Source organism: Suncus etruscus, chromosome 5, assembly GCF_024139225.1.
Source record: "Suncus etruscus isolate mSunEtr1 chromosome 5, mSunEtr1.pri.cur, whole genome shotgun sequence".
NCBI lineage: Eukaryota > Metazoa > Chordata > Mammalia > Eulipotyphla > Soricidae > Suncus > Suncus etruscus.
Genome location: NC_064852.1, coordinates 96243124 through 96266345, shown reverse-complemented (window position 1 = coordinate 96266345; position 23222 = coordinate 96243124). Strand labels below are relative to the sequence as shown.

The 23222-nt window shown below is 39.9% G+C and overlaps 1 protein-coding gene across 1 annotated transcript in view; it reads left to right on the top strand.

Moving 5' to 3' along the window:
• The window catches only part of MYO3B (myosin IIIB), a 481137-nt gene that overhangs the window by 239616 nt on the left and 218299 nt on the right, over positions 1 to 23222 (top strand). Inside the window, exons 19-22 of the mRNA XM_049772878.1 lie at positions 754 to 901; positions 2300 to 2453; positions 9306 to 9394; positions 11524 to 11653. Of these exons, the coding sequence (XP_049628835.1) occupies positions 754 to 901; positions 2300 to 2453; positions 9306 to 9394; positions 11524 to 11653 (521 nt within the window). The remainder of the gene's footprint in view (positions 1 to 753; positions 902 to 2299; positions 2454 to 9305; positions 9395 to 11523; positions 11654 to 23222) is intronic.

Here is a 23222-nt window from a genome sequence, read left to right as displayed (position 1 = left end):
TGTTAAAGTCTTTATTTATAAAAAGAGAAAGCAAATACAGTCCCATAATCATAGGGAGCAGAGGCCTAAGGGCTGCTGCTGTCTTTGATTAAGATATATTATAGTTAGTGTTTAAGGAAGTGGGCTTGAATGACCTACTGTACAAACTGGGTTTGCATTCAAGTTCTACAGTTTAATCAGTTGCCTGCTCTAAATCACAGATTTCTTATCTGTACAAAGGCATAGTAAAACCTTTCTGATAGTGTTGGGTATTTTTTTAGAATCAATAGGGATTTGATGAAAAAAAATCTAAGGCAAGTATATTTAATTATAATTGCTATTGTTATTATTATTATTATTATTACAGTTCGATGCTGCTACTGCTACTATTTGTGTTCCTAAGTATGTGTGGTTTCTATATTGTGAAAGTATGACAACATTAACTTTAAAGTATATTATTTTAGTCAAGCTTTGTGGGAAGGTAGATGGAAGAAATGAGCCAAAGATCCTTTAGACAGTGGCTCTTCTTTAATCTCCCCCACTCTGACCCGTCAGAGTAAGACTCTGAAGGCTTTTATACTTCTAGAAGAAATTGGAAATGTTGTTGAAAGACTCAAGAATTCATGTCTAAAGCTATAAGCTGTCTGCTCTTAGAATGGTGGAAGGCTTTTCCCTGAGTGAGGACAGATGATAAGCTCATGTACTCCTCTATTCTTTTCTTACTGGCATGGATATTTCCTCTCCTAAAGGGTTTATTTTTTCTGTCTCATGCAGTAGTGCAGATGATGGTATAAATGTGGGTATCTTGGATATCTTTGGATTTGAGAACTTTCGAAGAAACTCATTTGAGCAGCTCTGCATAAACATTGCCAATGAGCAAATCCAGTACTATTTCAATCAGCATGTGTTTGCTCTTGAACAGGTAAGAATAGACTCTGGAGTTATTAAACTGAGGGGTAAAAAGTACTTGTGGTCTGCCCACAATTTGAAGCAGGCATCCTGTTGGACTTATAGGTAAAGGGCTCTAGAGAACAAGAGAACAAAACCACTTGGGAGGCAGTGCTGTCAAAATAAATAGTCTAATTTTAGTCAGAAAAGGTCTTGATTTCTTTGGAAAGGAACATTTCCTCACTTGAGTGGACTGGTGACAAGCCAATAATTTAAATTTGCTTCTAAATTTGTTTCATATATATTACCCAAAATATCACATTCTCTTTTGCATTATTTAACTAAAAGTGTCTATGATTATGTCCAAGTTAGTACAGTCTGTTCATGATATAAGGACATAGGTTCTTGCTGGGTTTGTTTGTTTGTTTGTTTGTTTGTTTGTTTTTGGGCCACATCCGGCAGTGCTCAGGGGTTACTCCTGGCTGTCTGCTCAGAAATAGCTCCTGGCAGGCACGGGGGACCATATGGGACACCAGGATTCGAACCAACCACCTTAGGTCCTGGGTCAGCTGCTTGCAAGGCAAACACCGCTGTGCTATCTCTCTGGCCCTGCTGTTTGGTGTTTAACTTAAATGCTTGCTTACCTCTCAAACTGGCTTATCTATCTTCCATCTTCAGATCCCATAGAAAAGGAAGAAGTTGTCTCTATTGATAAGATGTGTTTTCTTTTAATTAGAAGTCTTTTCTGTGAGTTTCACATTGAAGATAAAGAGCATAAGCTAATGGATGCAAAGACTAGATTCTTCTTCATTCTAGCTGTAATCCTAACACTAAAATTCTTCTATATGCAGCATTGAAGTAATGAAACATACATAGAGCTCTTTGTTTAAATGAGGAAATGAGGACACAAAGAGTGTATTGTAGATTACACAAAGGCATGAAATAAAATGACCTGTATTGATCTTATTATTAGAGTTGGGTAAATCCTTACAGCACTACTCTTTCCAGCCCAGCACAAAACTTGACTTCATTTCAGTCTAGGTTCTTTAAACATTTCTCCAGAAAATCTGAAGTGTTTAGAGTTCTTAGTCTAAAATTATTTTCCTGCAGAATTTTTCACAGAAATCTACTTTCACCCTGGTTTCAACCATATTCACCTACTTCCCCTCCTTCCTATATCAGCTTCTAAATCTGAGTTACCAGGTCAGTATTTGAGAGGCAGAAACCCTCCCCTTCTTTGGTCAGTTTTAATAGTATGCCACCATCACCCCATAGACTTCCATTCAAAGCTTCCATAGCATCGCATTTAGGAGAGTCCTTTAATGTACTCACATGTCTGGTGTTAACAGACACAGAAAGTCCAGGCCAAATTAACCTGGTAGTATTTAAACTAGTTTCAAGCTGGAGACACTGACAATCCATTTCCCTCTAGATGGAATATCAGAATGAGGGCATTGACGCTACACCCATCAAGTATGAGGACAATCTTCCTCTCTTGGACATGTTCCTACAGAAACCTCTGGGACTACTGGCCCTTTTGGATGAGGAAAGTCAGTTTCCCCAAGCATCTGATCAGACCCTTGTTGGTAGGTACCTTTTTGAAAGGCATATACACTCAGAAAATAATATGACTTTATCATGTGGGTGGTTAAGTGAATTTACATGTGCTTTGGCTGCTTGGTAGATTGTTAAAGCATGTATTTTGGGTCTTCTATTATTTAAAATATACTTAATTTTTAAATATCCATTTTAATTTTGTTGACACATTAGTTTATAGATTTCAAATTTTAGTTCTTAGATCTAGTAGATTTCAGATCTAGTTTCTCATTTCAGCAATTATATTTATCCTACCACAACAGCCACCAAATGGCCAAACATAGCCCATCAATAACTGTTTGGATCCCTTCCACATTCTATCTGATAATCACTATTCTCTATCAAAATCCAATTTATTTCTTTATATTCCACAGATAAATATATTGCACAAGAAAAATCATACAGTATTTATCTTTTTCCTTCTAACTTATTTCACATAGTATAACCCCCTTGGGTTCAATATGTGATACTGTAAATGACAAGCTTTCATCTTTTCTTAGGGCTGACCACACACACACACACACACACACACACACGTGCACGCACACACAATGTGTGCCTCTCTGTTTATTTATGCACCTGTCTAGTATATCTTATTTACTCAATAGCGATAGGCACTCACTTAAGTTACACCTTAGATCAGGGGTCTCAAACTCGTGGCCCACGGGCCGTTTCCGGACCTCCGTACAACATTTTGTGGCCCACAGCCAGCCTTCAAATATCGCAGTATTCGCTTACTAAATAATCGCAATAAAAATCGCATTAGTAAGAAAAAAATCGCATTAAACATTCGCAGACCCCGAGCAGTTCCGTTCGGGGTATGAAAATGTTTAATGCGATTTTTTCTTACTAATGCGATTTTTTATTGAGAATATTCGGTAAGCGAATAATCGTGAATATTTTGCTCCTAGCGCAGACGTCATTTCCGCTGCTCCTGCCCACTGTCCCTTGCATTATCAGAGGCCTAAGGGAGAGAAGGGAGAAAAGTTTATTGCAGAATTAGATATTTTCATACCTTCATCATGACTTCATCAAAGCCTGCAGTAAAGAGAAACATTGATGATGAGCACAATTTCAGGAAAAATGGGAGATGCAGTATTTCTTTGTTGAGCACAGGGGCATCCCCACATGTCTTATTTGCTCAGAGAAAGTTGCAGTGCACGAGGAATACAACTTGAAACGCCATTATTCAACTAAACATGCTGAGGAATGTGCAAAATATCAAGGAAATAAGAGAGCTAAGCTGGTTGCCAGTCTTAAAGCATGTCTAATGAGGCAACAAGATTTCTTCAAGAAAGCAACCAAAGAGAATGTTGCATCAGTCGAAGCTAGTTACATGGTTAGTGAGATGATTGCTAAGGCAGTGAAACCATTCACAGAAGGACAGTTTGTTGAAAAATGTATGTTACAGGCTGCAAGTATTATCTGTCTAGAAAAGAAAGGCCAGTTTAGCAAAATCAGCCTTTCTGCCAACACTGTGGCAGAGCACATTTCTGACATGTCAAGTGACATTTATCATCAACTGTGTGAGAAAGCCAAATCTTTTGATGCATACTCAGTTGCTCTTGACGAGGGCACAGATAAAACAGACACTGCACAGCTCACAATTTATGTCCGTGGTATTGATTGCAATTTTGAATTGACAGAGGAGCTGCTCACGATAATTCCAATGCATGGCTAGACCACCGCTAATGAGATATTTCGGCATCTGTGTGATGCCACTGAGAATGCAGGTTTGCCATGGAAGAGGTTTGTTGGAATAATAACAGATGGAGCGCCATTGATGACAGGGAGGAAAAATGGACTGTTGGCACTTGTTCAAAAAAAAGTTGAAGAGGAGGGTGTAGAGAAGGCCATTGCTCTTCACTGCATTATCCATCAGCAGGCCCTTTGCAGTAAATGCCTGCCCTGTGACATTGTGATGTCTGTTGTGAAATGCATCAACCAAATCAGATCCAGGGCCTTAAAGCACAGGAGGTTTCATGCTTTTTTAGAGGAAATGGAGTCAGAATATGGAAATGTGCTCTATTTCACTGAGGTAAGTTGGCTCAGTAGGGGAAATGTCCTGAAAAGATTTTTTGAGTTGAGAGAAGAAGTGAAAGCCTTCATGGAGAAGGATGGGAATGATGTTTCTGAATTGAGTGATCACAAATGGCTCATGGACTTAGCTTTTCTTGTTGACATCACACATAAGCTGAATGTACTAAACAAGATGTTACAAGGCCCAGGACAGCTTATATCAGTGCTGCCTATGACAACGTGAGAGCATTCTTCACAAAACTTGTGTTATGGAAATCTCAGCTCTCTCAGACAAACCTTTGCCATTTCCCAGCATGCAAGGAACTTGTGGATGCAGGCATACCATTCAGTGGTGAGAAATATGTTGATGCTATTTTTAAGCTAGAGAAGTAACTTGATCACAGATTTGCAGACTTCAAAAAGCACAGAACCACTTTACAAATTTTTGTGGACCCCCTTTCCTTTGATGTGCAAGATGCCCCTTCTGTGCTTCAAATGGAGCTCATTGACCTGCAATGCAACTCTGATCTCAAAGCCAAGTTCAGGGAGATTAGTGGAAAAGCAGACATGCATGGACAATTTTTGAGAGAATTGCCCCCCAGCTTCCCTGAGTTTTCCCGAATGTTCAAGCACACCATGTGCCTTTGGGGAGCACATATTTGTGGGAAAAGTTATTCTCCACATTGAACTTCAATAAGTCAAAGTACAGGTCTAGACTTAATGATGATCATCTTCAAGCCATACTGAGGGTCTCAACTGTTTCCTCTCTAAAGCCAAATGTGGTTCAGATTTGTGAGAAGAAGTGCTGTCAAGTCTCTGGCAGCAAGGAATAGGCAAAAGATGCCATGTTCAGAAGAACTGTTCATGATCTTCACTCAATGTTTTATTCATGTTCAGAAGAAATCATTAAAACTGTTAATTTTTTTGTGAAATCTCTTATGCGGCCCTGCCTCACCCCAACTTTGCTTCCTGCAGCCCTCAGGTAAATTGAATTTGAGACCCCTGCCTTAGATTGTTTCTATATCTTGGGTAGTGTGACTAGTACTGCAGTCAACATAAAGGTGCATATATCTTTCAAGCCATTGTTTTTATATTCCTTAAAAAATACCCAGACATGTCTTCGACTGGTATGTTAGGGGCTCTGGGCAGGACAGCTAGCCAAAGGCCCCCTGGGCAGACCACTAGTCCAGGGGACTGATATCCTCCCATGCCAGGCGGGTCTTCAGGGCCATGCCTGGTTAATCGGGCCCTGGAGGGAGAGGGGGGAGAGAAATTTCTCCCTATGCATCCACAAACTACAGAGGCAGGGCTGCACGCGGAAGACTCCACATGCCAGTTCTTCTGTTTCTCTTCAGCTGGTATGTTGGGGGCTCTGGGCAGGACAGCTAGCCATAGTCCCCCTGGGCTGACCACTTAGTCCAGGGGACTGAGATCCCCCCACCCCAGACTGGACCTCATTCAGGAGTTCTCTTCTCTACTGTTATCCATTTTCAACAGTGCGCAGGCGCAAATGTGCTCGCATGACATACATACTTTTTAACAACACCCAAATATATTCTTATTTCTCGACTGTTTTTAGGGAAAAAGCAATTGGAATTCCCTAATTTTGGAGGATAATATTCAAATAAGTCTCTAAATTCAGTGTATATGTCGACGTGACTTTCTATACTCTATACTCTCTGACTACCAAACCTAATCCATAAACAATTCATCTACACAATGTATATATAGCCCCTCTGATATATCTCCCCTCCTCCACACAGAGCCCCTTCTACTCCCTCATCTCCCAATCCGGATTCATTATCTTTCCCTTTATTAACCCTCTTTACCCTCATTTCTTTAATTTGTTAGGCACCAGGACCGACCTCCTGCCCCAACATATTCTGACCTTTTGCTCACTCCTACAAAGCTCATTATTACTCCTTAACTCCTCCACCCCCAACCATCAGTACCTCACATTTACCCTTTTAAACTTCAGTACTACACAGTTCTAATTGCAGACCAAAGTTGTGCATTTGATTTACCAACCCCCAACTATTTCAAAAGACATAAAATGGACCCATATGTCTTTTGAATATTTTATGTGTATTTTCTTTAACAGCTATAACTCTAAATATTCTTTTACTGTGACAATTCTACCCACTGTTTATCTTGTCTTCTCTTTGTGAGCTATTCAATAAGGAATTTTGGTGGAAGAGTCCCTCAGTTTAATGCTTATGATTGAACCATGTCACGGGGATTGTTGGACTTGTTCTTATGACCCCCATATGCACTGATAACGCCATGTGGCATTGTTCATGGTTTGCATAGGCACATTAAAATGGGAAAATACTATACATACAAATAAGTTCTTATCTAATAGAGATTGGAACACACAAATCTTGTAGTGCAATGGGACCTTACACCCTGAACATTGATATAATGACCTGGCACAGGCCTCAGAAGAATGGGCATCCTCCATTCACTCCTGAACCAGGGAATCTATCTACGAAACATCCAAGGTTTTTTAGAAAAACACCTGGAAGCAATCCTCTACCAGGGAAGACACTACCACGGCTCGACATCGACCTGCTCAAAAGAGACTTCCCTTAACACTCAGAAGACTTGTCAACAACAATGACCTGCTAACAGGACAGGGTTCTCTGCATTGCCCTTTAATTATGAGGTGAAACGAGAGGAGACATCCTGACTGCAATATAGGATATGCAGATTCCAGGATCTTTAATACATAAACATGATACCAACAACAGAGACTGTGTGAAAAATAAAAGTGTATTGCACTACAGACAATGACCTGGATTGGACAAACTAGTTTGCCTGGAGCCTAGAGTTGGTCTTATGCCAGGAAATTTCAGGGGTAGGGTCTCCTTGTATTTAGGCCAAGGCTTTTCCTTTCCATGTCCCCCATATTTTGGTGGACCTATGCAAACAATAATTGCCACTCTAACACCATTTTTACTGTGCTCCTTTGACTCTAATCCTTAAGAAAAACAACCCACTTAAACTTTTGAGGTTAACTTAAACTAATATGCATGTGCATGAAAATGTAAAAAAGTACTTTGCCTTCAATGTTTAGGGAGTTACATAAGTTTTATGTATTTAGAATGCTTTGTGTGCTGCTAAGCAATATTATGTACTACAATCTGGGGACTTGAGGGACAAAGTAATTGTACATAGGTTCTGTTTTATTTTTCTTAATGTTCTTTGGCTGAAAGTTCAAAGTTAAGATATCAGCAATGGGACTACTGAGAATTCTGTTTATGGGTGATTGTCTTTCCACTGTAAGTTTACCTTGTCCTCTTTCTTTGTATTTTTGTTCTCTTAATTAAAAATAAAAAATAAAAAAATACCCAGACACAAGGTCAATGGATTTATGTAGTTCTGTTTTTGTTTTGTTTAGAAAACTCCATATTATTTTTCCATCATGGCTGCCCCAATTTACATAACCCTCAACAGTATAAAGGGTTTCTTTTCTCCATAAATAATTTGGTGTTTCTTAACTTTTTAATAAGTTATTCTAAGTAGTATGAGGTAAAAAAAATCTCTTCATGGTTTTTATATGTTTTTCCTTAATTATAAGCAATATAAAATGTCTTTTTAGGTACAGAGCTATAATTCAGTGGGTCTAGAGAGCTTACTTTGTCTATTACTGACCCAGGTTCAATCTCTAGCATTGCATATGATTCCCTGAGCCCTGTCAGGAGTGACTTCTAAGCACAGAGACAGAAGTAAGCTCTCAGTATTGCCAGATATGGCTCTCAAAAAGAGTAGTCTTTCCATGTGGTTTTGTGTGTGTGTGTGTGTGTGTGTGTGTGTGTGTGTGTGTGTGTATGTGTGTATTTGTGATGATGCTCAGGTACTACTCTATTCCTGCACTCAAGAATCATACTCTGGGGCTTGGTAATTATAGATTGGCTACATGCAAGGTAAGCACCTTACCCATGTAGTATCTCTTCAATCCTACCCAGTTTTCAATTAGTTTATATTTGAAGTACCCTCCCCCATGATTTGTTGAATATGAGGGCTACTCCTACCTATCTCAGCCTGGTAGTTTGGGCCTTATGGCTCAGTCCGAAGGCCTTTTGATATAGTACTGCTTCAGTCCAAGCGTACTGGAGATACTTGTACCACAACAGCAGTGTTGATAGCTGGGGGCATAAGCTATAGTTGGAGGTGCTTGAGGAACTATGCAGTGCCAGACATTGAACTCTGCCTTGCATGTGCAAGGAAGCAACCCATCACTTTAGACAATCTTATTCCTTGTTTTCTTTGTTTTGTGTTTTTGGTGGTTGAGAGGAAATTCTGAACTGGAGTTCAAGATGCCTAGGGCCACATAGGTAATTCTCAACCAAGTTCGTGGCAGTTCAGCACAAGGGCCCAAGGACATGAGGTTGCTCAGTCCCTACAATGCAGGAATACCCAGGGTCATGCCAACAGTACTAAGGGTCTCTAGGGCCTTACAGGAGTGACTAGGGCTGCACTTGGCAATGCTTGGGCCACTATGTTGTGCCAGGAATCAAACCTGGGCATGCTAAGCATGTGTCCTAACCAAAATACTGGCTCCTGGCTCCAGTCCTTGTATATAATTTTTATTATTATTATGTTATATAATTTACTTACATGTCTTCTCTGCATATTCTTTATATATTTTAAATGTTATTGCCTCAGACTGGAGAGAGAGTATGGGGATTAGTGCTTGGTATGGTGATCATCAAGCTACTCTGAAATTCCTTATTTTGAGTCATTCCTGGCTCAAGGAGCACCATGTTTATTTGACGGCATAAGCAATTCACCTTGTAACTTTCAAATATAAAAATCCTCAGATAAATTTGAAGATAACCTACGATGCAAATACATCTGGAGACCTAAAGGAGTGGAACTGTGCTTTGGCATTCAGCACTATGCCGGAAAGGTAAGGCAAGTGCGAATTACTAGACTAAATCTCACCATGGGATCCAGTCCCACTGTGCCCTATCTCTGTAGCTTGTGTAACTGCTTGCAGATTTGTTTCCCCTCTTAATTCTTCTTGAACACCTCTTCACGATTCTCAAACTTTCTTATTGGTGCTGCTCTGAGAAAGTTCCCCCTGGCAAAAAAACAATTTCTCACTGGGGAAACCCACAGAGCTGCCATCTGCTTCTCACCTGAGGTTTGGCCCCGATGTGACAGCACTCCAGAGAGAAAACATATTATTGCTTTCACACTGTTTAGCAGTAAATGGTAACATTCTGAAGTCATTTGGAGATGTGTTGCTAATGGAGGAGAGTTAATATCACAGTGGGGCATAATTTTTAGCACATTAAATATATGTCTACGGGGGTCCTCAAATGTCCAGATGAAATGAGAAAATAATTTTACTTTATCATCCAGATGATAAGCTTTTCCAATATTAATAGCAATCTCTACTTTTCACACATTATGTTGGGTCTCAATTTCAAGTTCCTGAAACAGAACAGTGATTGATTTAGGAAACTCTAATTCTCTATAACAAAGGCTCAAGTTACTCTCACAAGAGCCATTTGCATTATGACTGAGGTCCTGGGTCCATCATGGGTAAGAGTTCAATAGAAAGCATTTTGAATTGTTTTGCTGATTTGAGATGTATAAAATCAGTAGCATTATTATCATAATCATTATTACTTTAAATTAATTATCATGCTGCTGGGGATAAAATAGTCCAGCGTCTTACACATATGCTCTACTTTATGAACCATATCCCCTCCTCTGATTTATTTTGGGGGAAGGTGTCAGGTTTTTCAAATCTAGGACCTCATACTTGAAAGTCATAAGTTCTATCACAGAACTATATCATCCAGCCCTTAAAATTGATCTTCCATGTTCATTTCATGACACAGAAATTAATTTTACCTGACTGGGGGTTGGTTGAAAGGCAAATTCTAATACAAATATAGAGAATATTTTTGTTTCCACATAATACCCTTTTGTATCTTTATTAAAAACAGCTATCTAATTTTTGTCCTGAAAATCTTTCATTTCTTTCTGTGGCCATGTCTGGACATAAAATGTCCTGTGTATCTTTGACTCCCTTGACTCCCTTTGACTCCCTCTACCCTTCATTCAGAATTCTTCCACACCCACTTGGTCTTTTGTATTGTCTCTCTCTTCCCCCTCCCCAATGCCTGGTCTATGCCTTTCTTTCTGTCTCTGTGCTTTTATGTCTATTTCTTACTCACTCCTCTCTCTCTCTCTCTCTCTCTCTCTCTCTCTCTCTCTCTCTCTCTCTCTCGTATAGTGGGAGAAAGGGATTATCCTGCCCCTCCTCTCTGAGCTGTGTAACTTTATGAGTCCTTTTACAACTCTACTTATTTCTACTCATCCTTAAAAGTCTCTCAGACCTGACTCCCTCTGTTTTGGGAACTGAGAGCAGTGGGTTGCTAGGATTATCTTGGAAGCTGGAGATCACAGAGGTTGGGAATGTGAAGAATGAAAGGGCTTTTCCTTCACTTCTGAAATAAGGGACATCAGCCTATTATTCACCTTCTTCCTAAGCCTCTGTTTGCCCACCAGGAAAATGAAAGTAATAAGAGTGTAAATCTCCACAGATTGTTTATCCTTAATGTTCATCATTAATCTAATGCAATGTATTATTTTTGCAAGCAACAACAGAAAAAGTTAAGATACACTTGCCTACCAAAAAATACAGTTTTCAGGCAGAGAGATAGTACAGTGGTAGGGCATTTGCCTTGCAAGCAGCCAACCCAGGACCAAAGGTGGTTTGAATCCCAGCATCCCAGATAGTCCCCTGTGCCTGCCAGGAGTGATTTCTGAGCAGATAGCCAGGAGTAACCTCTGTGCGCCACCGGGTGTGGCCCCCAAATAAACAAACAAACAAACAAACAAACATAAAACCAAACAAAAAAACCCGTTTTCTTCTTCTCATTCGATGGTGTGGATTTAAGAACAGAGCCACGTCAAGGCATTTTCTGAAGAGTTGGACTAATGACCAATCTCAGACAGCTTGTTAGTGCTGCCAGCTATTGGCAGCATGGACTAATGTGCAATTCGGTTTTTATATTGTAGGTATTATATGATGCCTCTGGGGTTCTTGAGAAAAACAGAGATACTCTACCTGCTGATATAGTTGTGGTCCTGCGGACATCAGAAAACAAACTTCTCCAGCAACTCTTCTCAATCCCATTGACCAAAACAGGTACTTGAAGCACTTCTGACAGTTCTGGTGTTTCTACAAACACTATAAAATTCATACAGTAGTTAAAAACTGCCAAGGATAACTAACATTTTGAACTTTAAGCAGGAATAAAGGTCTTTGCAACTAAATTAAAGAAAAAAGAAATGTTTCTTGTACAGTGTAATGAATATAGATGCACATATGTGTACATACTCACTATCCAAAACTTCAACTCTTACACTTGTCATTTTCTCTGATGAACTCATTTTTCCTCTTACGTTATTCTGACATATCCCTATGTTATCCTGACTCCACACTGCACACTCTAGGACAGTATCTGCAAAAAATTATGTGGAAGGATATTTCTATTCATGTATGATTCCAGAGAGAGATGTGTGGGGAATTAAGTTACCTTATAAGATGATCTTCTGAAGTGTCTTCGTTCAACTTTTCACTCAGCCTTTGAGCCCACATCACTTTTTACTTTTTGTGCTTTTTGGGTCATGCACCCAGAGATGCTCAAGCATTACTCCTGTTTCTTTACTCAGGATTTACTCCTGAGTATAGTCATGAGACTATATGGAATGTCAGAAATTGAACTCAGGTCAAACACATACAAGGCAATGCCCTACCCACTGTAGTATTGCTCAGTCCAAACCCACTTCACTTTCATTATCAATTTGGAAAAATCCATCACTGGCCTGTTCACATGGTCTTTGCCTCCCTAAGCCAACTTTTATTTAGTTGCACAATCAAGTTATTATACTAGAAAGCAGGAAGCTAGGATGAAGAACAGAAACTTCCTGGTGTAATTGGATCCCATTGCTTTGACTTATCTGAGGTTTACCTGTATTTGTTTGGGCAACCAACTCAGTCTCATAGCTCTTCTCAAGGGTTTTATGATTTTAAGGCCATGTCTAGAGAAAGTTTTAGATACCCCTTTATGAAAGGAGGGGCATACATGTCTTTAACAATGTCAATTATTTGCTTTAAAATTTTTTTCAGCCATATCTTGTAGTGCTCTGGACTTACTCCTTATTCTGAATGGAGGGATCACTGCTTGGGGCAGTAGTTGGATGGGGGGGGGCAATATGGAGTGCCAAGGACCAACCCAAGTCAGTCACATACAAAGCAAACACCCTGATCTCTGTACTATCTTTTGGTCCCTTTACTGATGAATAATAATTCATCACATTAATGTTTGGCTTCTTACACAATGGTCAGCAGACCTTTACACTACTCCCAACAGGACTCAGCCTTGCTAGGTGAGCCTGAGAAATCAAGACTTTGGTCTGGTGCTGCAGTGCTACTCAAGCCTAGTGGTGCTAGCGTGAGGATATGCGGTGCTGAGGACTGAACTTAGGGCCTAGCACATGCAAGGCACATGTCCAGTCCTCTGATCTATCTCTCTTGTCCCTGTAATCTCCACTTTTCTATGTTTTTCACCTACCTGCCCAGTTCCCCATCTCCCCAGGTCTTGAAATCATTGACATTGGTATGAAGCATGGGATCTTTAAAATGTTTTTGCTTTGTTCTGGTGCCACACCCAGCAATGTCCTGGCTCTGCACTCAGAAATTAGTCCTGGCAGTGTTTGGAGATCATAAGTGATATCTAAGAGTGAATCTAGGTCAGGTGCATGCAAGACTTGTGCCCTTCCTGCTGTACTATTGCTCTAGCACTGGTCTTTACATTCATAAGGAGAATGGATGCTACATTTGCAACATGTATGTTTTACATGTACTTTTCACTTCTACATTTTGAAACATGTAGAAGCATGTAAAATTTAGCTGAGAAAAGAATCCAGGGTCTGCAACCTATGATTCATCTTGGAAGAAAAGTTTACATTACACCTGAAACTGGTTTTTTTTTTTTTTGGTTTTTTTTTTGTTGTTGTTGTTGTTTTTTTTTTTTGCGGGGGTGGATGTCACACCCGGCAGCGCTCAGGGGTTACTCCTGACTCTACACTCAGAAATTGCTCTTGGTTGGCTTGGGGGACCATATGGGATGCCAGGATTCAAACCACCATCCTTCTACATGCAAGGCAAAAGCCCTACCTCCATGCTCTCTCTCGGGCCCCTGAAACCGGTTTCTTAACTTTCCTCAAGTAGATCTTTTAAAATAGAAGAATATCTCCTTCAAGAGACTGCCTTTTTGTTTCCTCTTCTGGCCTTCCCAAATAGGTACAGCTAGTATTGGGTCTTCACAATGTCCCAGGATGAGTTGGACAGATCTAAGGTCAGGCACAAGTTTAGACTTAGCAGGAAATAGCTCCAGAAAAGAAAGACAGCATATTGACAGGTGATGTACTCCTTGAAATGAAATCTGCCAGAGTTGTCCCATAAATATCACTAACAACTTGACTTACTTGTCAAATCTGTTCACAAATTGGGAATTTACTAGCCATGACAAAATAAAAGGCAACACCAAGTCAAAGACACTAGGTGGCGTATGTAAGAAGTCGAGAACCTTCTGTTCCTCCTTCCAGGCCTAACTGGTACACAGGAAGAGATAGAAAGGACTTCTCCATTTGCTCTTGTCTAAAGTTGCTGACCTCTTGTTTAGTAACTTCTAGTTTTGCATTCTGCCCCACGTGGAGGAAAGACAAGATAAAAAAAAGAACAAGAAAGAACCATGTTTTCCTGACAAGCTGTGTTTTCCTGTGTTTTCTGTTATGAATAATATATTTTTTAATTCTAAGTATAGTTTTCTTCACATTTTGGAGTTTATTAAGCAGCCTTAAATATACATGAACATAAATAAACATTAATTATTTTTGCTTTTCTAGTGTTATTTACTTAAAAATGTCTTCAGGGGTTCAAAGTGAAAGAACAGAGAATAGAGTGCTCACTTAACGTATGGCAGACACAGTTTGATCCCCAGCACCCCAGATAGTTCCCTGAGTTCACCAGGAGTAATCCTGGCAGGGAAAAAAATTCTAGAACAGCTTCTAATAATAAGAATGCAAAGGGAGGGAAACGAGAAGAGAAAGATAATAAAACAAGCGGAACTTTCCCCCTTCATTTTCTGCCTGTAATTGGACAGTGTTTTATCTTCTTAGCTGATGAGATTTGCCTTCAAATCTTGCCTCTGAAGGGATTGGATGTCCTGTTTGAAGGTTTGAAGGTCAGAATATTAACCAAGCCTTTAACTTGAGAACATCCATATTACATAATTTTAAATTAACTTATTTTACAATCTTTTAGGGCAGAAACATCTTGCTGGAAGGAAAATGACTCTTCTATTTGTATTGGAGGAGCAGATACTGATATTAAGTCATGCTCCTATGTGAGGAGATGAGGTCTGCCTCTCCCGCTCTGACGCCAATCAATGCAGGTTTCCCACATCCTAGCATTTTGGGAAATTGTTAATGTTTTGGGTGCATAAAACATCACTTTCCTGGTCACTTTCATTTTTCTGCTTTAAATCCTTAAATAATAATTTTTATTAAAATGAAATAAAGTACCAATCCACTAATTGCTATCAGATATATCATGGGTAATTAGTTTGCCAACTCGTTTAGGGGATGGACTACAGATAAAGAAAAAAATGAAAGGCTTTGAAACCTGATGGCCCTCAAATTTAAAAAGAGGTCTAATGATAGTGTTCTCCACTTTTAGAGGAGTGATTCTTATAGACAATTCTGTAATTGGGGCTGGGGAGGGACTGCACAGAGGACCATGTGGTGCTGGGGGCGGGGGAGTGCTCAGAGGACCATGCAGTGCCAGGGATCAATCCCAGGCCTCAATCATACAAATCATGTGTTCTAGTCCTTGGAGCCATCATGCTAGTCCTTTGACTCTTTGATTTATACTAGTTATGTGAAAGTTTCCCTAAACAGTCATCAATTATGCTTTTCATTTATGCTTGTATAATTTTCTGTTATGCATTCTCTTTCACAGTGCCATTATTCCTTCCACCCAAAGATAGAGAAGTTTGTCAAAATCAAAGAAACTTTTATTTCTTTATATAAAGCTTTCCTTCCTGTTCAGTTAAACTGAGGTGTTCTGGATCTAGGCTACTGCTGTCCTTTTCTCTTTTTGGTTTGTTTGTTGTTTGTTTTTTGGAGGGGGCCACACAAATTGGGCCACTGGAGTTACTTCTGGTTCTGCACTTAGAAATTACTCCTGGCAAAAATAGGGGTAGCTGATGGGATTCTGTGGATTGAACCCTGGTTCAGCCACATGCATGTGGCAGCAAACACCTTAACTCTGACCCTCACTCTTTTTTTTTTTTTTTTTTTTTTGGTTCTTGGGCCACACCCGGCGATGCTCAGGGGTTACTCCTGGCTGTCTGCTCAGAAATTGCTCCTGGCAGGCACGGGGGACCATATGGGACACCGGGATTCGAACCAACCACCTTTGGTCCTGGATCGGCTGCTTGCAAGGCAAACGCCGCTGTGCTATCTCTCCGCGACCCTCACTCTTATTCCTCTTCTCTTAAGTCCTCTCTGGTCTGCAGAGCAAGTATCAATCCTTCAGTAGTGGATCTCTAGCAGATGTTCTGGTCCTTGGCCGGTCTCTCACGCTAAGAGGTATTTGTGTAATACTTTAGTATAAAATCACAGAGAGCAATCCATTGATCAGTGTCCTCTTCTTCATGCTCCCCTTCCTGTGATATAGATGTCATGCCATACATTCCCTAGTACTGAATGGATTAAAAGTAGAGAAAGTAGAAGCCGGAGCGATAGTGTAGTGGTAGGGTATTTGTCTTGCACGCAACTGTCCCAGGATGGATTTCAGTTAAATCCTGGGCATCCTAGATGGTGTCCCAAGCCAGGAGTGATTTCTCAGCACATGGGGAGGAGTAACCCCTGAACATCACCAGGTGTGACCCAAAAACAAAGAAACAAAATAAGTAAAGGAAGTGAAAACATCTGAAGTGCCAGGGATGGAACCAGGGTAAGCAGGATGCAAGGCAAGCAAGCATTTTATTTCCTGTTTCTATGGCACCAGATGTAAAATTTCTTTGTAATTTCTCCCTACTCAGTAAAGAAATTTTCTGAAAAGAATGTGTGAAAATTCAGGGGGCCACAGTGCTACTTTCTAACCCTCCCCTAGAAGTTTTCAAAGTGAATGATTTAGTTAGAAAAGCGTATTATAAAGAAAGATGTTACAACATGATTTCATGGTCCATTTTCCTGTTTGACAAGTTGTTACATTTGCTACTAGTACACTAGAAAAGGGCTTAAAGGGCACATGGGGAATAAGAGGTGTTGTCAAAAAGAACTTGAAAAATCCCTGTTTTTGAATGGTGAGTACTTCCAAGTAGTAGTTTGGGGCTTCAAAAACGTTAGAAAACTGAGAAAAATCAGGAAGAAAAAAAAAAAAAGAGGAAGAGCATGAAGAAACATTCTCTGAGCCTTAAAAGCTGTTTTAAGGGGCCGGCGAGGTGGCGCTAGAGGTAAGGTGTTTGCCTTGCAAGCGCTAGCCAAGGAAAGGACCACGGTTCGATCCCCCGGCGTCCCATATGGTCCCCCCCAAGCCTGGGGCAATTTCTGAGCACGTAGCCAGGAATAACCCCTGAGCATCAAAAGAGTGTGGCCTGAAAAACCAAAAAAAAAAAAAAAAAAAAGCTGTTTTAAATTCAGAATCTATAGCTGAATTGTGTCTCTATTAATACCTTCTGTCAGAGAACTCAGTGTCCCCCTTGAAATTTGGTTTACAGTGAAAATCAGCAGTGAAGTTTTATCTGTATTAAATTCCATCAGTTCCCCCTTTTATTTGGATGGGGAGAGAGGCAAGAGGAGCCCCACATTATATCTGAAAGTTACTAAAAGTTCTTCACTGCCAAAATTACCATTACTAATCATTTATTCTTGATTCTGTAATTCCCAAGATTTTAAGCTCCTAAGTGGATGTTTTTGGCAACTCCCTTTTAGAGTTTTCATTTTCCCCTTATGACTGCTCTTCTCGTGACAGTTCTGCAAATGGGTCTGCCAGGAGGAGCCGGTGCTAAGTAACAAAGTTCCACATTCTTAGACATGGACCATTTCAACTCTCCCTGAAATGAGGCTCTAATGAGCCAGCTCTGGTTTTCATCATGAAACCTTGGGGACTGGCCCACTTTTTTGTGTTTAATTTGGAAGTGATTCTCATCAATAGATGATTATATATTTAGCATCTACTTACATGTAGCGCTGCATTCTAGAATGAATTAAAAAAAGATTCATAGTAAGGGACAGATAGTAACAAACTACATAAAATATAAAAATTTTGAACACCTGTATGCCAATAAATGAGAGGTACCATCATTGTATCTTTACAAGAAAAAGTAGAAGAAACATTTATAGAAATATTATGAGAGGGGCTGGAGAGATAGCATGGAGGTAAGGCATTTGCCTTGCATGAAGAAAAACGGTGGTTCGAATCCCGGCATCCCCATATGGTCCCCTGAGCCTGCCACGAGCAATTTCTGAGCATAGAGCCAGGAGTAACCCCTGAGCACTGCCGGGTGTGACCCAAAAACAAAACAAAACAAAATATTATGAGAGAGGACTTTTGGGAGGGGTACTCAACAGTATATGGGGCTTACTCCTAGCTTTGTGCTCAGGAATCACTCCTGACTGGACTTAGACCCTTAAACTAAGTATTAAACCCAGGTCAACTATGTACAAAGCAAGAGTTCCATGCACCGTATTTCTCCTGCCCCAGGAAAGCCATATTTTAAATAAAAAATGTTTCATGGAAGAGATTTTTTAAATAGGAGACTAGAGGAAATTGAGCAGTGTGGGAGTAATGAGGCATTCGAACCAAGGTGTACTGTGCTAGAAAGAGGCAGGAGGTGGAAATAGAATGATTAAATGAACAAGACTCTAGAAAGGAATTCTGCCCAGAGGGAAGGATGCAAGATGAAAACTATTGGCAGATTGCTAATGCCAACCTGAACTGCTGTGGGTAGACAGGTCAAGTTCCTGAAGAGAAAAAAAGGAAAACTTGAGCAGGGAGGTAAAAAATTGATTGGAGAGAACCAGGGGTCTCCCAGGAGTCCCTTGTACAGGGACTTGAACAGATGCATAGATGCTCATAGGACTTTTTGATCTGGTGCTTGTAGATCAAAACCTTTTTGGAATTAGCTTTTATTAGACACAAAACTAAAGTTCAATTTTTTATAAGTATATCAAGTTTATTGAAATTACTATTCTTTCTCTATTGAATTGGTTTTTTGTTTGTTTTTGGTTTTTTTAGGGGGGCCCACAATAGACAGTGCTTGGGGATTACAGCTGGTTCTGCAGTCAGAAATCACTCCCGAGGCCAGAGCGGTGACACAAGCAGTAGGGCATTTGCCTAAGACGTGCTAAACCTAGGACGGACCAAGGTTCAATCCCTCCGTGTCCCATATGGTCCCTAAGCCAGGAGCAGATTTCTGAGCACAGAGCTAGGTAAACCCTGAGCGTGTGTAACCCAGGATCTGGCCCAAAAGCAAATAAAAATACTTCCTTCTCCTGGCTCTGCACCTCATGAGAAACAGACATAGAATACACTTTTCCTCCCCCGAAACTAGAAGGAAAAAAAAGCATCTCCTCCCCCCAAAAAATCACTTGTGAAATTTGGAGGTCCATATATACAAAAAGTTATATACTAGCTGTTTCTGTCACTAGTTGAATGTTTGTAGCAACCAAAATGCTTGAGCTTTCCTTCTTGGAAGAACAGATAACTAGAGGATGAAAAAGTGTCATGATGAGGATGTTGCCCTGTTTTGAGCTTCATGTTCTTTAGAACAGAAGAATCTTTTTTTTTTTTTTTTTTGGTTTTTGGGCCACACCCGGCGATGCTCAGGGGTTATTCCTGGCTGTCTGTTCAGAAATAACTCCTGGCAGGCACGGGGGACCATATGGGACACCGGGATTCGAACCAACCATCTTTGGTCCTGGATCAGCTGCTTGCAAGGCAAACGCCGCTGTGCTATCTCTCCGGGCCCAGAACAGAAGAATCTTTGATGAGTCCACAAACAAAGGTTCTACTATCAGTAATAGAAGAAATTAAGGACTTCCCTGTTAAATCCACACACTACCGTGACCAGTTAGTCAGAGTCTGTAACGTCACTCAGCAATTCTGCCTATCTTCTTCCTCCCTCCACACAGAGTAGCTAGTCACATGAGAGAAATATGAGAGAAGCTTCTGGAAAGCCTTGACAGCCATTACTGTCGTAGGCAGGAGAGGAAAAAAGCTTCGAATTAACATGCTATTAAAGATTAAAGGTAATTCGGCCAGAGAGATAGCACAGCGGTAGGCATTTGCCTTGCAAGAGGCCAACCCAGGACAGCCATTGGTTCGAATCCTGGCATCCTATGGTACCCCGTGCCTGCCAGGAGCGATTTCTGAGCACAGAGCCAGGAGTAACCCCTGAGCACCGCTGGGTGTGGCCCAAAAACAAAACAAAACAAAACAAAACAAAAAAATGGTTAAAGGTAATAATGCTTAGAACCAGAGTAATCTTTAATAAGAGAAAATGTTGGCAAATCTATCAAATGGAACAAGAGTATGATTAAGGAAGTTACCATTCTTACCGAAGAGTGAGGAGCCAGCATGGGTAAGGAAAATTACCGAGATATAAGGGCCATAAATTCGAGGTGCTTTGCTATGCTCACTTTATGCACAATGGTAAGAGACCCACAAAGCATTTTGCAGGTGTGGTCATGGAATGTTATTTGCTAAAGATTCTTAGAACTTCAAGTTTTCTGGGGCAGATGCGGGCATACCCAGATGTGCTTAAGGCTTACTTCTGACTATATTCAGACATCATTCTTGTCACTGAATCAGGGAATTTATGCGGTACCAAGATTTGAACGTGATTTGAATTTGGTTGGTTTTATGCAATGCAATTGCCTTACTCCTGTGCTATCAAAACAAGGCAAATGGCACTAATAGTGGAATAACAAGTGAATTTCTCTTTGTGAATAATGGAAAATCTTTTCTGTGAATAGACAAGCAAAAATGTTACTTTCATGGACTCTATATTTTTAGCAATCTGACAAAAGATGGTACCGTATTATTTTTGCCTAACAATGCAATTCTGTCTCATGAAATCATTTTGTCTACCTGAGAAGATTGTAAACTCTGTGGGAACAAAAACAGTCCTCTATTTCTTTTGTGTATTGAGCAGATAGTCGGAACTATTTATAATACTTTGTAGCTCCATGGTATTGCCCATGCTAAATCTACAGTATGAAATTATTTCTGTTTTATCCCTGTACCTTCTATCACTACATCCTAATTCATTATTTTCTTTTATAACCACAACTTATCCTAGCATAATCTCCTTCTCCACTTTTCGATGCTGGGTTCAGTGAAATTCTGGGGACCCAAGAGGGTAAATTACATGAGAACAAGATTTTTTTCCATTTTTCCAGTTCTTAGGTGATTGATACATCTGAGTGCCCAGTAGAATCTCTTGCCCAAAGAGAGAATTTAATCTGTGAAACTTTATGATAATTTTGAGAGCACTTAGAGGACATTAAATGTGTGGATATTCCTATGATTTATGACCTAACTTGAAACCCACCAGTATTTGAAATCTATTTTAAGAAGTTGAAAAATTCAGAAAAAATATTTCATTTAGAATCCCTATTCCCAGGACACAAAACCAGAACTTTCTAAAACTAAGGAATAATAAAAGAAAAATCATTGGGAATAAGTGAAACAAACAAATAAAAGTAACAATATAAAGGATCAGTGAAAATAACAACTAACTTTTCAAAAAGATAAATAGAACAAATAAACTTTTAGCTAAGTTTATAGAAGAAAACTTTAATAAATAGAAACAAAAGGAGAAATTGCAATAGATGCCATAGAAATACAAAGCATTATATGAGGCTGCTATAAATACAATATGTCAATGAATTCCCACATTGGGTATTAATCTGAAGAAACCAAAAAAATTTTTTTAAAAAGTTCTGTGTGTGCCAGTGAAGATTGCAACATTATTTACAATAGCAGAAGAAAGTAACTGCAGTCTGTTGATAGATGAATAAATAAAAAGATAGGGTAGGCTTGCATAATGAAACACCATTCCAAATGCTTCACTGACAAATGCTACCATCACAGAGCTTCAAATTCAACATATAAACTGGGTGATGGGGCTGCAGCATTTAAACTAGAACATACATACAAGTACTTGTAATACTATATTCTTAATATATTAAAATATTACTCAATACTCAATAGGTAGATTATAAAATTATTTAAATAGGTTGTTTTATTTGTTAATGATTTATGCTTTTTTTTAAACTAAGTTTTTGTATTCTGGTATTTTTTACATTTAAGGCATATGTAAATCTAGACAAGTCCCATTTCGTGCACTCAAGAGAGCCCTTGCTTCAACCAAGTGGCTCTAGAGAATGGCTGTCCTGCCCCCAGCTCTGCAGGGCCCCCCAAAAGTACAAAAATGCCCTAGAGCTCTTTTTAAGGGATCTTAAACAAAAATTCTGATGTCTTTATAAACCTTAGGACCAGTGCTCTAGCCCTGAGCTATGAACCCTGACTTTTCCTTCATAAATAAATTATACGACAGGGTAGGCTTGGCTTCTTACTGTACCCTGTAGGCAATACAAGTGACTGCTCTGAATTCCTGGAGTTCTAGTGCAAGTTCCCTAAAGTTCAGTTAGCTCTCTTGACAAAGATGGAGCAGCCACATATTCTCAAAATCCAGCCCACTTACTTCATAGAATGATCATGAAACCCTGTTTTGTAGCATGTGAAGAGGAAAAGGTGAGTAGGAGAGTTCCGAAGTCCAGAATTACAGGGAATTCTGATGGTGATAATCTATGGGTGTCTAGTGTTTACTAGAATCTAGTGTTTGCTACAGAAATACCAAAAGATGGTGTGTTACTCCAGGGCTGCCTAGTATGATGCTTTTGTGAAAAACAACTTGAAGGCCAACAGTCACTTCAGCCACTTCAGTCACAACAGTCCCTTCACAATTTTCTCCACAATGCTGCTCAGAATGTTTCTCTCAAAGACTTTGTTTTCTAGAGAAGTCTCTCATTATGGGTCTCTTTTATTTAATTAAAAAATATTTTTGGCCAAAGCTATATATCATCATATATAGAGAGCTCTTTTCTTGCAAAGATTAACCCATGTTTGATCACTGGTATCCCATATGATTTCCCAAGCACTGCCAGGAGTAACCACTGAGCCCCTCCCCACAAAATTATTTTGAGACTGGAGAAATAGTATAGCAGATGAGGGACTTGTCTTGTACTTAGCTGACCAGGTTATGATCCTAGGCACCACATACGGCTCCCCAAGCCCACCAGGAGTGGGCCCTGAGCTATGTGAGTTTAGTCAGGTCTCCAGCATTTAATGTTGCCTGACCACTGCCAGGAGAGACCCCTGAACATTGCCAGGTATGGCCAAATTTTTATTTTGTTTATTTTGTGGGGATGCCTCTCCAGCAGCACTAGGAACCTTGGGGGTTACACCTGACAGTGCTTGGGAAGCCAGACTGAGCTGGGGATTAAACCAGTGGCCCTGTATATTTGAATATGCTTCAGTACTTTAAACTATTTCCCCAGCCCTTATTGTAGGCTATTTAGAGAAGTAGGAGGAAAATAAGGGCAGCTTCCAAGCAATGTTCAGAGAATCCAGAGGC